Here is a 13,109-nt window from a genome sequence, read left to right on the forward strand (position 1 = left end):
GCAAACCCGAGGAGAGGAAGAATGAGAAGGTAAGGGCCGCCGTGCCTCTGCTGTGCGCCGTGCTCCTGACACATCTCCCTCCCACGGGGCTGTTGAGGAGGCGCCCTGCGGAAACTGGTTTCCATCGCCAGACAGCTTGGGCATCCTCATCTCACGCTATTTCCACACTTCATCCTTTCCCCCCCCACCATCCTCAACACTGCTCTCAACGTTACCTGCTCGCGGATGGGAAATAAGGTTGAATGGGCTGAATTTGTATGTTTCTTCCAATGATCAGCGCTGAGACCTGCAAATTTGCAGTGGTGCAGTGAGATGTTGTAGCGGGCTCTTGGCCGTCAGAACAGGATAGCCAAGTCAGAATCCATCCGCCTCCCTACATCGAAGAGGCTGATGGTGGCACCAGCCGCACAGCAGGTGCCTCAGGCACAGTAAAACATCGGCTTGTGAGTGGTAAGAGCTGTTTTGCACTTCCAGAAACATCTCCACTTCTTCAAGAAACTTTCATTGCAGTGGCACAGCCAAAAGAGAAGGGAGTTGGATAGTGCTCGTTGGGATGTGGCACTGCAGGGCAAATCTCTTAAGAGCCAGTAGTGGGGTCGATAGCTGGGTACATGTTCCCTGGCACACCTTGCTAAGAAAAGCCGGTGTGGAGAGCTGCTTAAAGCACCCAGCCTTTTAGGTTCTTGCCAAATATTTTGCTTTTACCAAATGTTTACATTGTGTCAGCAGTTCCCATATATCAATGCTGAAGATTATCTCTGTACTGGCTAGCAGAGCAAGATCCTGGTTTGTATCTGAGTAGGAGGAAGACATGTGGGGGCCTGCTTTTCCTTTGAACGTGAAAAAAATCCTTTCCATATGTTCCCTGAGTTTTTCCATGGTGACAGACACATACAGAGTAAGCAGCTTCTTTGTACATGGTAATACTGAGGTGGCAGGTCTCATGTGTCATCAGGGTCACAGATAACCCCTAGTTCCATAAAATGAGGAATACAAGTTTTAAAATCCTTTCCTTAATCCTGGCTTGGATTTTCTCTTAGTGCATTTTGGTGAAAGAAGAAGGGTGTAGAAATTCTGCCCTGGATGTGACATTTAGGTGCCTGCCTACAAAGAACAACTCCTAGGTGTGCATCAAGGACTGCATGTGGTGGAAGCAGAGCAACACCTGCTACTTCTGCAAGTCCAAGGAAGAGAATAGCATTTGGCAGGAGGTGGTAGATCTGCACATTACTTCAGAGCTTTGTGTACTAGCTTATTTAATACTTCCTAAAACACATTAAGTGACAGGTCCATGTGTTTTAATTCATGTGATACTGCATACTGAAAGTCCATAGGCAAAATTATATCAAGTGCAGTCCTAAGATACTGGTTAACCTTTCCCAAGCTGTTACAGCTTAAAGTTACTGAATTTGGATGCAAAGAAATAAAATTAAGTTTTTTGAACTCCATGGATGAAGGGGAGAAGCAAATGATATACAACATCATTGCAATGGGCATTACCAAAGACCAGTTCACTATCTGGGAAGTACCAGAGAGAAGTGACAATAAAAATTTTCATTTATTACTTGACTGGGTAATACATAACTGCCCCAGCTGAAAAACATATTCCTGAATCTTGTCCATGTTATAGTTCACTTTCTTTTAGAAAGATCTGAAGTAGCAGTGTTTCCTTTCCTTTTAGAAATAGTGACTGATGTTTGGCCAGATAAGTTGTGTTCTTACTCTTTGCTAAGCCCAAATATTTCTTTGCAGCAACTGAGAGCTTGGATAATGTCAGACTGAAAACCATATAACTATTCAGAAAGGCATCTGTGAGTTGGAACTGGGACCATATCTGTAACAGTGCTTGATATTTTCAAAGTGAAGGCTGGTTGGGCAGTTTTTTGGTAAATTGGAAAGTGTCATAACACTCAGAGGGAGTATCTGTGGAGAAAGGCAGTATCTGTTATCAGTACACATATTAGGAAAAAATCAGACAAGATCAAGGAGCAAAAAACAGAAGGAGGGACATAGCTAGCAAGCTGCCAGGTAAGCAAAGATCAGAAACAATTTTTCTGAGTTCAGTTTCATTATATTAATCAGTCAGGTATTTTGAGATGAAAGGAACAGAGGGGAAGTTAGTAAGAGGAGAGGTAATAAGATCTTCAGCTCTACTGAACACAGGATGGAAGGTAATTATCTCCTGAGAAACTGAGATTAGCAAGTCATATGTGATGTAAATTGTAATGTGCCATAAAATTCGCACTGTTGTTAGAATCAACAATTTTTGGTGTCCCATGAAATTGTTAACTTTAATCCTGGCTTAGTCTTTCCAGTGTCTTTTGTAGGATATGCTTGAGGATAAAGGCTGAATGATCAGAGAATAACTGGTTTAGGAGACATTTTCATGTTATTAACCATGGTTTTCTTTCATGCAGGAATTGTCAGTGTGAGTTCACTTTGGTACAGAGGGCACACAGTACATAAGTAGTTTGCATTCAGGGATGGACATGATGAGGATCCATTGGTTTTCATGATTCTTTTGAGGGCTGTGGAGATAAACTGCAATTTTTGCATTTATCACTCTAGTATAGTGAGATATATTGGTCCTTGGGGAATTTTCTTCAGATTATAACTTTAGCAATGTTGATTGTCTGCTTGAAGGCTGGGCTGGGAGATAGTGAGGAAAAGTGTTTTAAGATATGATCTTCTAAGAATTTATGTTTTATGATTTCCCACATAGATTCCACTTAGGGATACTAAATATGACACCAAGGGGCAGCTTCTGCAGTGAGTCCATGTAGGTTGTTTGTGTTGCTTGTTCCAAGATGGAATCAATTTCACTGTGGAAATAGCCTTGCTGAGTGCTTGGTGCAGCCATCACTGTTAATGCTTTCCTCTGTGCGAATGTTTGTATGCCAATATCACGGGTTCCTCTTGGTGTGCAGCAGTCACATGTAGGCAGATCCCAAGATTTCTCTAAAATCAAAGGACTCCAATTCCGACTTTTACTCATTTCCTTGTGGAAATAATCCACATTTCCTGGCAGAAATAATCCCAAGGAGTATGGTTTCAGATCAGCATGAATGATTTTCTTGCTCATTTTCTATTAATATAGCAAATAAATCCTTAGGTCTTTTTTTTGACATCTTTAGTTCTCTGCTTCAGCTTATTTCTTGAAGATCTTGATCCAAACTTCGAAAGCTGCATGTTAACCTTGGTACTTACATTCATTTAGGTACCCTAATAATAGTGTCTTCCTATCATATTCCTGCGGACTTAATCAGGAGGTAAAATTCCACCTCCATGCCAGTCTTCGCTTGGTGGTATGCATCTATGCCCGGAGGATCCCATCTGCAACTGGGCTTGTGCTCCACATCTCAGCTCCGTGACCAGCCTCCTGCCTGTTTAGGGAACAGTTTTGAGTACCGTCTCCTTTACCAGCTGCTGATGGTAGCTAATGAAAAACTGTGCCATAGATAGTGCCTAAGTCCACTGTGCAACAGTACTTGGAAAGTACTCTGGCAGCCAAGCAGGCTGAGAAGTAGAGCACTTGAAAATCAAAGAAATTTCAGTGCTGTACGGGCACAGTAGGAAGCAGCAGGAAGGGAGGCTCCCGCAGGGGTAGCGCCAACGCTGCAGGAATAACAAGTGGCCTGAGTACAGGTAAGGGAGCACGGCAGAAGTCGAAGAGGTAACGGTGGTCAGGGCAGCGGAGGAGAGAAGAGCATTGGCAGCTGCTGGGAGATAGAGCAGGGAGCACCAGAGAAGGGGTGCCAGTGGGGCATGCAGGTGAAGGGTGCTGTGCAAAGCCCACAGGAAAGGGTCCTGAAATGAGGAAGTTGAAATATAGGATGTGAAATGTATCTAAAGAAGGCAGTTGAAGAAAGGAAAGTGTGAAGGAGACTCTTTCTTCTTTTTCTCAAAAACTTCCCACTTGAGGCAAATTTTTCTTCTTTTTGCAAGAAAGAAGTTTCTTTCCCCAGCAGTAAAATACTAATTTTTCCCCAGAGTCACTCTATGCCAGGTTAGGAATGGGAGCATCCCTAAGACATCACAGGGTCAGGAGAGAGATAAAACAAAGAGCAAATGGACAACATCCGTTTCCTTTAAGGGCATGTAGTCATAGCAGGGTTCCTTTGAGCTCTTTGTCATTTGTTACTAGTATCTGCACATGTAGCCATCTGAAACTCAGAAAATTCAGTCCCAGTCCCCAAACCTTCTGAATATCTGAAAGAAGGAGATGGAGATCTCAGCTGTGGAATTGGAGCAAAACTGCATGGTTTGGGGGCTGTTTAAAATAGGGATGCAGCTTTTTTGGGCAGGGTGAATACTACTCAAGTTCAACTGGTAGATTACAGCTGAGAGCTTATAATTACAGTATGACTACTGCTTTGACCTTGCTCAATTTTTGCTATAATAGTTTCTGCTGTACATAATCTGGGTTGGTGCTTAATACCACTGATAAAACCACTTGTTTGAATGAATTAATGCATTTCTCATTAAATGAGCTCCTCATTATGTTAATCAAATCAAGCAAATCATGCTGGGTGGCTTGACCACTGTAATTAAACTTTCTTTAAAATCCACTCATTTGGCTTTTGATGAGGCTTTTGATTAAACCCTTCCAAAATGTCTGGCCCAAGAGCTGACAGAGAGGCAAATAAGAGCTTGCACTATCAAGTAAGTCATTAATTCATCACTGAGTTACAGTAATTCCTTACTGTTTTACCTAGCGAGAGTATATTGAAATATTTGAAAATTGGCAATGTAAAATTAAACATTTCTTATAAGTGTGCTGAGAGAACAAGTCTGTTTGCAGCTTTAAATTTAGGAACCTGGAATATATAGAGGATCTAGATTAAGAAGTCACAACAAATGGAACATACACTAGGCTGCTGTTTCCTGATGTTAAGATAAGAAGAGATACATCTTTAGAAAATTACTTTGAACACACACCAACAGTTTTGCATGTGAAGACTGAATGAGTAAACATCTGTCTGTTTTCACCAGTGTCACTCACTTTCTCAAGTATCAGTACTGCTCAAAATAAATGCATTCCTCAAATGATACAGTATGTTTGGCATGAGGCCGGTGTGAGAACTACATGGCAAAACAGAACAAGCCAAGGCCTGTTTTCTGGCCCTGCAAATGTCCCTTCATGACTTGCATCCGTGCTTCTAAGCTTTTTTCTCTGCCCAAAATAGGGTGGCTACATCCAGACTGCTCATCAAGAACAGTCCTGATAAGTGGTGTGGCCCAAACCATGCTCCTGCATTGTCCTGGGAGAGTGCTAGTTCATAGAATCATAGAATATCCTGAGTTGGAAGGGGCCCACAAGGATCATCAGGTTCGGCTCCTGGTCCTGCACAGGACAGCTCCAAGAAGTACACCGTTTGCTTGGGAGCATTGTCCAAATGCTTCTTGAACTCTGTCAGGCTTGGTGCTGTGACCACTTCCCTGGGCAGCCTGTTAAAATGCCCAGCCACAATCTAGGTGAAGAACCTTTTCCTGATATCCAACCTAAACCTTCCCTGGCACAGCTTCAGGCCGTTCCCTCGGGTCCTGTCCCTGGTCATCAGAAAGAAGAGATCATGAGAGCACTGCCCCTCATGAGGAAGTTGTAGACTCGCGTGAGGTCTCCTCTCATTCTCCAGGATGAGATAAGTTACCTCAGAAGCTCCTCACATGACTTCCCCTCAAGGCTCTTCACCATCTTCATAGCCCTTCTTTGGATGCTCTCTAATAGCTTTCTATGTTTCTTATATTGTGGGCTCAAAACTGCCCACAGGACTTGAGGTGAGGCTGCACCAGTGCAGAGCAGAGCAGGAAATTGATATAAGCCAAACCACAAAGGTTACTGGATGCAGACATAGGTTTGTTGCTAAATCCTGACCTTGTCCTTTGTGCCAGAATAGACATAACCAGAGAGACTTCCCTCTCCACCACTCCCTCTTCCTGTCAGTGCCTTCCTCTACTTTCTCCTAAATTGCAGCTCAGTCCTACCTGGCAGCATCCCTCAGTGCAGGCCTCCTGCCTGCACACTTAGTCACCCACCCTGGCTTTATGTAGAGTTGAAGACTAGATCTAAGGCCCTTTAGAAATTTGGCTTCATGAACTCCGAGATGCTCTTTGACCTTAGTTTGTATTACAGCTGTCCGATTAAGCTATCACTTGGTAGACCTGAAACTGCCTGAAGAACCAGATCCTACACAGTTATGCAATTTCAGTTTTTACTTACTGTTAGTCTCTGCATTGCAACTTCTCATATTAACTTGTCCCTGAGTGAAAAGGATTTGTTATCACTTCATATCCCCAAAGACATTTTAATTCCTTATCCAGAAAATGAAAGATCAGTCTCAAAAGTGAAGTGTTGAGCACTTGCAAGGACTTTGTAGATATAAAATGATGTGACAAAAATGGTGGTCACCTGGGATGAGTAGAGGAAGCTAAGGACAGAGTTGATGCAAGCAGGCTTTTCAGATAAAAAGTCAATAGGACAGACCCTGAGTTTCTGGAAGAGGAATTTAGTCTTCCTAGCAGATATGAAATTATTTAACATTTTTCAATTTGGGGAAAAATATTTCCCTTATGTTCACCTAAGAAAGCCCACTAAGTTGCACAGGTATGAAATGGAATGATAACAACCAAGTGATTAAATGAAAACAGTGCAAGACATAACAATAAAAAAATTGCACAAGACCAGAAGAGCCTGACTTGAATTCTTAGAATAAGTGTAGGATGCATTAAGAGGAAGCAACACTGGAACAGTAATCTGAAGGTTTGCATCAAAAATAATAAGTTCTGTGACACTTATTTTCCTGAGTACTCTGTAAGACATCTGAGTTGATCCTGGAGCCACCAACACCAGCATTTCACTGATCATTTTCAGAATCAGCTTTGACTTTTCCATGTAATGTGTTCCAGTTTGTTTCTTGGTAAGGATGCTTTAGTCTGGAATATTTTAGCTCAGTTCTCTCAAGATTTGTGCACAGAATACATACTGTTAATCCATTTCCTCTCAACAAAGGCAAGGGGGCTGTCTTCATCACAAATGAGCCACTACTTCCCATGCTCCAGAAAGTGAATCTTGGCTCAGTGACCAGCAAGTGATTCACCAGAAACTTGGCCAGGGAGTGGAAAGCTCTTCTTCTGGTCATGTGAATTCAGGCCACAAAGTTCGGTTTTAGGGCAGAAAACTCCTGCTTAAAATCTCTCCAGCACCTTCTCCTTCATCGTTAGAGCTAATTTTGAAAGGACAAAAACCTGGCAACTCAGTGATGAATATTTTAAGGCTGGCAAATAACCCAGCCAAAAGCATGAGCCCCAGCTGTCAAAACATAGAAAACTTAAGCTTTACAATAAAACAGATTTCTGTTATTTCTGACTGGCTGGGATTTTTTTGCTTAGATCAAGGGCAATAAGTCATTGATCAAAATTTCTTTTTCTTCTTCACATTTTTGATGTTAGGAAATGCTTTCAAACTCCCCACAGATATTTCAAGCGCTGACTTTGCTGCCAAGCAGTCTCCGAAAGCTATTCCTTTTTTCTCTCCTCTCCCCCCGCTTCTGCTTATCTGCCTCACAGTGCTGTCACAGGATTTCTCAAGTGTCCACAGTGGATTTCTCTAACACTCTTTTGAGTGGTTCTGTGCTGCACTCTGCGGCCTTAAGGGGAAGCGGATCCAGGGGAAGAGAAGATGGAGAGTGCTTTAACTTCAAGAGGAAACTCAGTTTATCTACTAACTGGAGATGAAGCTGTTTGGATGCCAAGGCACGGCATTCTCCTGGCACCTGTAGAGACCTAATTTTATAGCACAGAGGTCCCATGAGCTTTTGCTAAATCCTTAGTAGGCTTGAGGAGGAAAGTAGAACTGACAAAAGAAAGAGCATGCAAGGGAGCACTGGAAGCAGAAGGCTGGAGGCGTATGTGTGTGCGAGTGTGTGTCTGCGTGTGAGCATCCCAGCACTGGCGTTCCCATGGCATTCCCCTGCCTGCAGAAGAAATCATGCAGGACCAGATGGCTGGATGGGGCCAGGCTGTGGGTGGGGATGGCAAGTACGTCCTTGGATTAGTCGGGTGAAATGTAAGCGCTCTTGTGCTATCAGTGAGAGACATTGACACATTCCGCCTGTTGCAGGATCATAGGGGCCAATCCCACCCCAGACCACACATCTCTGCAGCTGAGCATCCCCTCATGGCTTCTGCCCTCTCCCTGCCCTGTTCCTGAAGAACATGTTTTGATCTCTCATTCCCTCATGACATTAAGTTCCCAATTCCCATGCATGGGTTAAAAAACCCAGAGTGTGAATTCTGTTCGTTCCTGTCCCTGTAGTTTTCCTTTCTGCCTGAAGCAGTAACACACAGAGCTGGCATGAGCTGATGCTACCCCACCACTCCCAGGAAGGAAGGCATGCAGGATGAAACCATTCCAGCAGAAAAAGAGAGTAGGAAGCTGGATGCCTTGAAAATAGTGAAACAACTTGCAGTGTGTCAGAGTTGGTGGCATCTTGGCATCCCACACATTCAGGACTCGTTTGTTTTCTTCAGTGGTTTTCCAACTGTGAATTCACAAGGCAGTAAGTCTTAAACCACCAAGATGCAACAGAGATTACTCACTGAGATACAAGAATTTCAAGTGCCAATGCAGGTTTTTTATGGAGACAAAGCCTGAACTTTCCTGTGAAAATTGTCTCTAATCAACTTTTCAGTGCCCGTGTTTCTTTTTCTCATCACATGGGTACTGGTATTTTTCCTAGGTGGTTTAAAATATCTACAATCAGTGCAGAAATCTTTCAGCAAGCTCTGCTAGAAGAATTACGTAAACTAAATGAAATTGCAGTTTCTGACAAACATCAATACTGTAGGAATAGCATGTTACAACAATCAACAAATATCTGTGGCATGTTTCTATTTTTGTTATGTAACTTGAGGGCATAACCAAGTTACAGCAAAGGGATATTTATCATATTTTGTACACTTTTGTTTATTATTCTTATTGCAGAAGCAGCATAAAGATTCACAAGCCCTCGGCCTTTCCTTTGCCAAATGGTAAAGCCACTTTAGAGTCAGTCTGGGTTGTTATTTTTTTCGACTGAATGTCTCAAGCATCTAGTAATTCCCTTTGGACCTAGTGAAGACATGGAGTCAGTACTCGTCTCTGAAGGACTGAAAAAAAATGTTGTTATTTTGCCCTCTGGAGAAAAGATCAGTCTCAGGAATTCAAAAAGTATACCATGCAAAAGTCACTTCTCTGACACTACAACTGCAGGCTGCCTGTAATCAATTAATACAGTCTGTCAAGCAGTCAACCTTCTAAAAAGCAATTTATTATAAAGGCAGAACTCAACGTGTTGCTTTCCCTTTTTTTGCATATATTTTGTTTGGTTCATATTCACTGACATGCTACTGTAAGTTAAGACAGCAGAATCTGTAATACTATACTTTAGTCCTAGCTCACTGTATTCAGCACACTAGAAGCAGACTGTCGTTGGGCTTCATCACCAGATGCCTCAGGGAGAGAAGAAGTAATTTAATATGAGTCCATTGCCAACTTATTTTGCAGTAAAGTAGATTTCCTGTGCTATAGTTTTTTGTCCCAATTCATGATCAGTCCAGAACTAGTATATTTTAAAATGGAACTAGCTGGCTTTTTTTATGACCTCAGAGATCTCTATTCCCTCCTGTACAACATCATGTTATTTTTCATATCTTTAGTTTTGAGACAGAAGAGGGAGGAGGTCATGCAGGCAGATCCTATCCACACAATGGTGCCTGCTGTGGCAAGGGAAATGCATAAGCTAGGCTTTGATCAGGACATAAAAGAGGAAACTGATTTTCCAACTTTTAAAATTTTTTCTGGACAGGTTTTATGTCTAAGCCAGATACTCCTGGCTGGCAGACTTAGAGTGAACCTGGCTGAGAGATACAACTGGCCAGCAGAGACAGTGGCACAGGGGAGGTAGTAAGGATGGTGGCCCTGAAGCCTGGGGTGGATTTCCATTCATTAGCCATGAGAAAGTCAGGTGGATGCCAACTACCCACCACAGATGTCTGACTTTTCTTGAAATTGTTCCACTAAGACCATTCTGCAACTTCACTGAATGATCCATTCCTGTCCTTTCATATTCCTCGGGCCAGAAAATTCCGTTATCCCTCACGAATCTTTTATGGTTATAACTCAGTCTTGCTTCTTCATATATTGCTCCAGATGGAACTGCTGATCAGCTTTCTCTTGACAGCCTTTCACATGTTAGAGAACTAATAATGTGTTTAGTCCTTGAGAATTCTCTTCTTTCAACCTCACTGAGCCCAGTTCCCAGCCTTTCTTCACAGTAATGTTTTCGAGGCCTCTGATTACACTTGCAGCTCTCCTCTGGGCAGTCTTCAGCTTGACGGAGTCTTAAAAGCAGTGTCCCAGAGTGGAGTAGTGCTGAGATCTTGTTAGTGCCAATTAGGATGGAATAAGCACTTTCTATGACTTATATGTAAGTTCACAGATGAAGTTTTTCTTTTTCACCGCAGCATCTTGACTCACTCCCAGTTTGTGATCCAGTGTAACTTCTATGTCCCTTTGGAGAGCTGCTGGCTGGCCAGTCACTCCTCATTTTGTATCTGTGCATTTGATTTCTCATTCCTAAAAGTTGCATATCATGCTTATCTTTGCAGATTTCATTATGGTGATTTGGGATAATTTCTCCATTTTAGGAAAATTCTTCTGAATTCTTACCTGGTTAATCCTACTGTTGTGGATTAACCCTGGCAGGCAGCTTAGACTCACACAGCCACTCACTTGCTCCCTGCCACAGTGGGAAGGGAGAAAGAATCCATGAAAGTGAAAAAATTCATGGAATGAGATAAAGACACTTCAATGGTTACAGCAAAAACTGTGTACACAAGCAAAGCAAAACAAGGAATTCACTCACCATTTCCCATCAACAGGCAGATCTTCAGCCGTCTTTCGGACAGCCAGGCTCCGTCACACTATCACTGTGAATGTGCCCCACTTCCTAATTCTTCCCCAGGCTTTCAGTTGCTGAGCATGACACCATACGGTCTGGTATATCCCTTTGGTCACTAAGGGTCAGCTGTCCCCACTGTGTCCCTTCCCAGCTCCTTGTGCACCCCCAGCCCCTTTATTGGTAGGGTGGGCAAGAGGCAGAAAAGGCCTTAACAGTGTGCAAGGGCTGCTTGCTAACTAAAACAGGGTGTGTTATAACCCTTGTGTGGTCACAGATCCAAAATATAGCACCATACAAGCTACTATGAAGAAAATTAACTCTATCCCAGGTAAAACCAGAACACTGCTTGTGGACTCAATCAGCTCAGTACCCACTGCTGGTTTTAGAAGTACACTCAGTAGCTCGCTCAGCAAGTAATTAATGGAAAGATTGACTAGCACTGGGACTGAGACAAGCCCTGATGGCACATACTTGAAATATCCTCTTGGTTTGACAGAAAATCATTAACTGGAAGACATTGCAAAGCAACTGGTAGCATCTGGTTATCTATAGCTGGAATTCTTGCATGAATACTGCTGAGTTAAAAAGAAGGAGACTGGAAGGGGCTCCTCAAACACACATGTTGCTGTTCTAGCAGGAAGAAGTTGAAAGAAACAAACCTGTGCAAGATACTCATCGTATTGCCTACTCTGCTCTGGGAAGATTGTCAGATACAGCAAAGTAATCATAGTAGAGGACCTTGAAGAGAAGTTGTGATTGCTTAACTAATGGGCTATTAATTCTGTTATCTTTATAGTCAGAGACATTCCAATCAACCAGGATCAAATTGAGGTTGGGACAATTCTAAGTTAATGTTTGCCTATTCTGTTTTGCTAAAATGAAAAATAAGAAAGTCTGCCAGTCTGTCAATCAACCCCTGCAGTCTTGCACCATTATCTGACTTGTGTAAAGGGTTTTTCATCTTCAACTGTGGTAGGCAGGCTCAGAGATGGAATGACAAAGCTGTCATTTCTGCTCCAGTGCAGTAGTGATTTTATCTTTATATAGTTTCCATCATTTTCAGATGTGAGATGTATTTGCCCAACATCTCCACAGAAGCATTTTTAACTTACGTGTTAAAATTGACCATTTCTTTCCAATGATTGTCAGGATTCACCATTTATTTCAGGTCACACTGGCCTCTTCTTCATCAGTCAACTAGCTAGCAGAGTGAAGAGGAATATGCTGTATATGTGCTGTCATTGGTAATTATTTCTGCAGTAGTTGCAAATGAAAACACCAACCAGATGTCACTGCCTTATTGCATAGCACAATCCAGACATGCAACAAATTTGTGTTCGGAGAGCACTTGAGGTTACAGATGTGACTCTGTGTGTAGCCTATATGAGATGCTTCTCAGTGGCTGCATCACTGATATTACCCTACTGTCAGCTCTGGCATAAAGAATATCCTCAGACGTCTTGGGTTACCCAAATCACTTTAAGCCTGACAGTTGAGCTAACGTGTTTTGTCTCACAGTTGGGGTAGGATGAGGCAATGGAGAACATTGGCTTAGGTGGCACACATGACAAGCGGTAATTAGTTAAATCGGTGTAACTCAGTTGCATTTCATTATATGGTCATACCTGCAGGTCATGTGTCAGGGAAAAAGAAGAGGACTAAACAGACAAATGAAGGGAAGGTAGAATGGAGGGACAGGATAGCAAAGTAAAACCAGGGTTAGTACAAAACGAATGAAACCCCACAGTCCTATTGACTCCCCTTCCCTGCTTATGCCCTAGTCGTTCTTTTTGGTTAGCTCTGTTTTTCATTGCTGATCCTTCTTGCTCTGTGCTTTAATTTAACAAAGAGGAATTTTATATTCCTAAAGACCCGTCTTTAGTATAGGATAATGTTGGGGTTTTAGGAGCTCTCTTTTTTTTTTTTTTTTTCCCCCATGTTAAAGGAATTTCCCCCATATGTGTTGCTATGGGAACAAACGGCCAGATACTTCAGAAAAACAAAAGAGCTGGCTACTTTTTTTGTTTCACCTGGGTGTGTGGGCAGTAGGTCTCAGCCTTCGGACAGAGAGGGAGGCTGCTTTCTTCGGCTGCTTTTCCTTCTGCTGGACAAGCCCCCGGATCCCAAAGCCCACCCTCCCTGCCCCGCTAGGAGCCCGGCTTGTGGCCG

The 13,109-nt window shown here is 42.7% G+C and overlaps 1 protein-coding gene across 1 annotated transcript in view; it reads left to right on the forward strand.

The window, feature by feature from the left end:
- The window catches only part of SH3RF3 (SH3 domain containing ring finger 3), a 119,781-nt gene that overhangs the window by 83,570 nt on the left and 23,102 nt on the right, over positions 1-13,109 (forward strand). The window contains exon 9 of the mRNA XM_017736975.1: positions 6-29. Within this exon, the coding sequence (XP_017592464.1) occupies positions 6-29 (24 nt within the window). The remainder of the gene's footprint in view (positions 1-5; positions 30-13,109) is intronic.

This window comes from Corvus brachyrhynchos, unplaced genomic scaffold (assembly GCF_000691975.1).
Source record: "Corvus brachyrhynchos isolate BGI_N302 unplaced genomic scaffold, ASM69197v1 scaffold83, whole genome shotgun sequence".
NCBI classification, from domain to species: Eukaryota; Metazoa; Chordata; class Aves; order Passeriformes; family Corvidae; genus Corvus; species Corvus brachyrhynchos.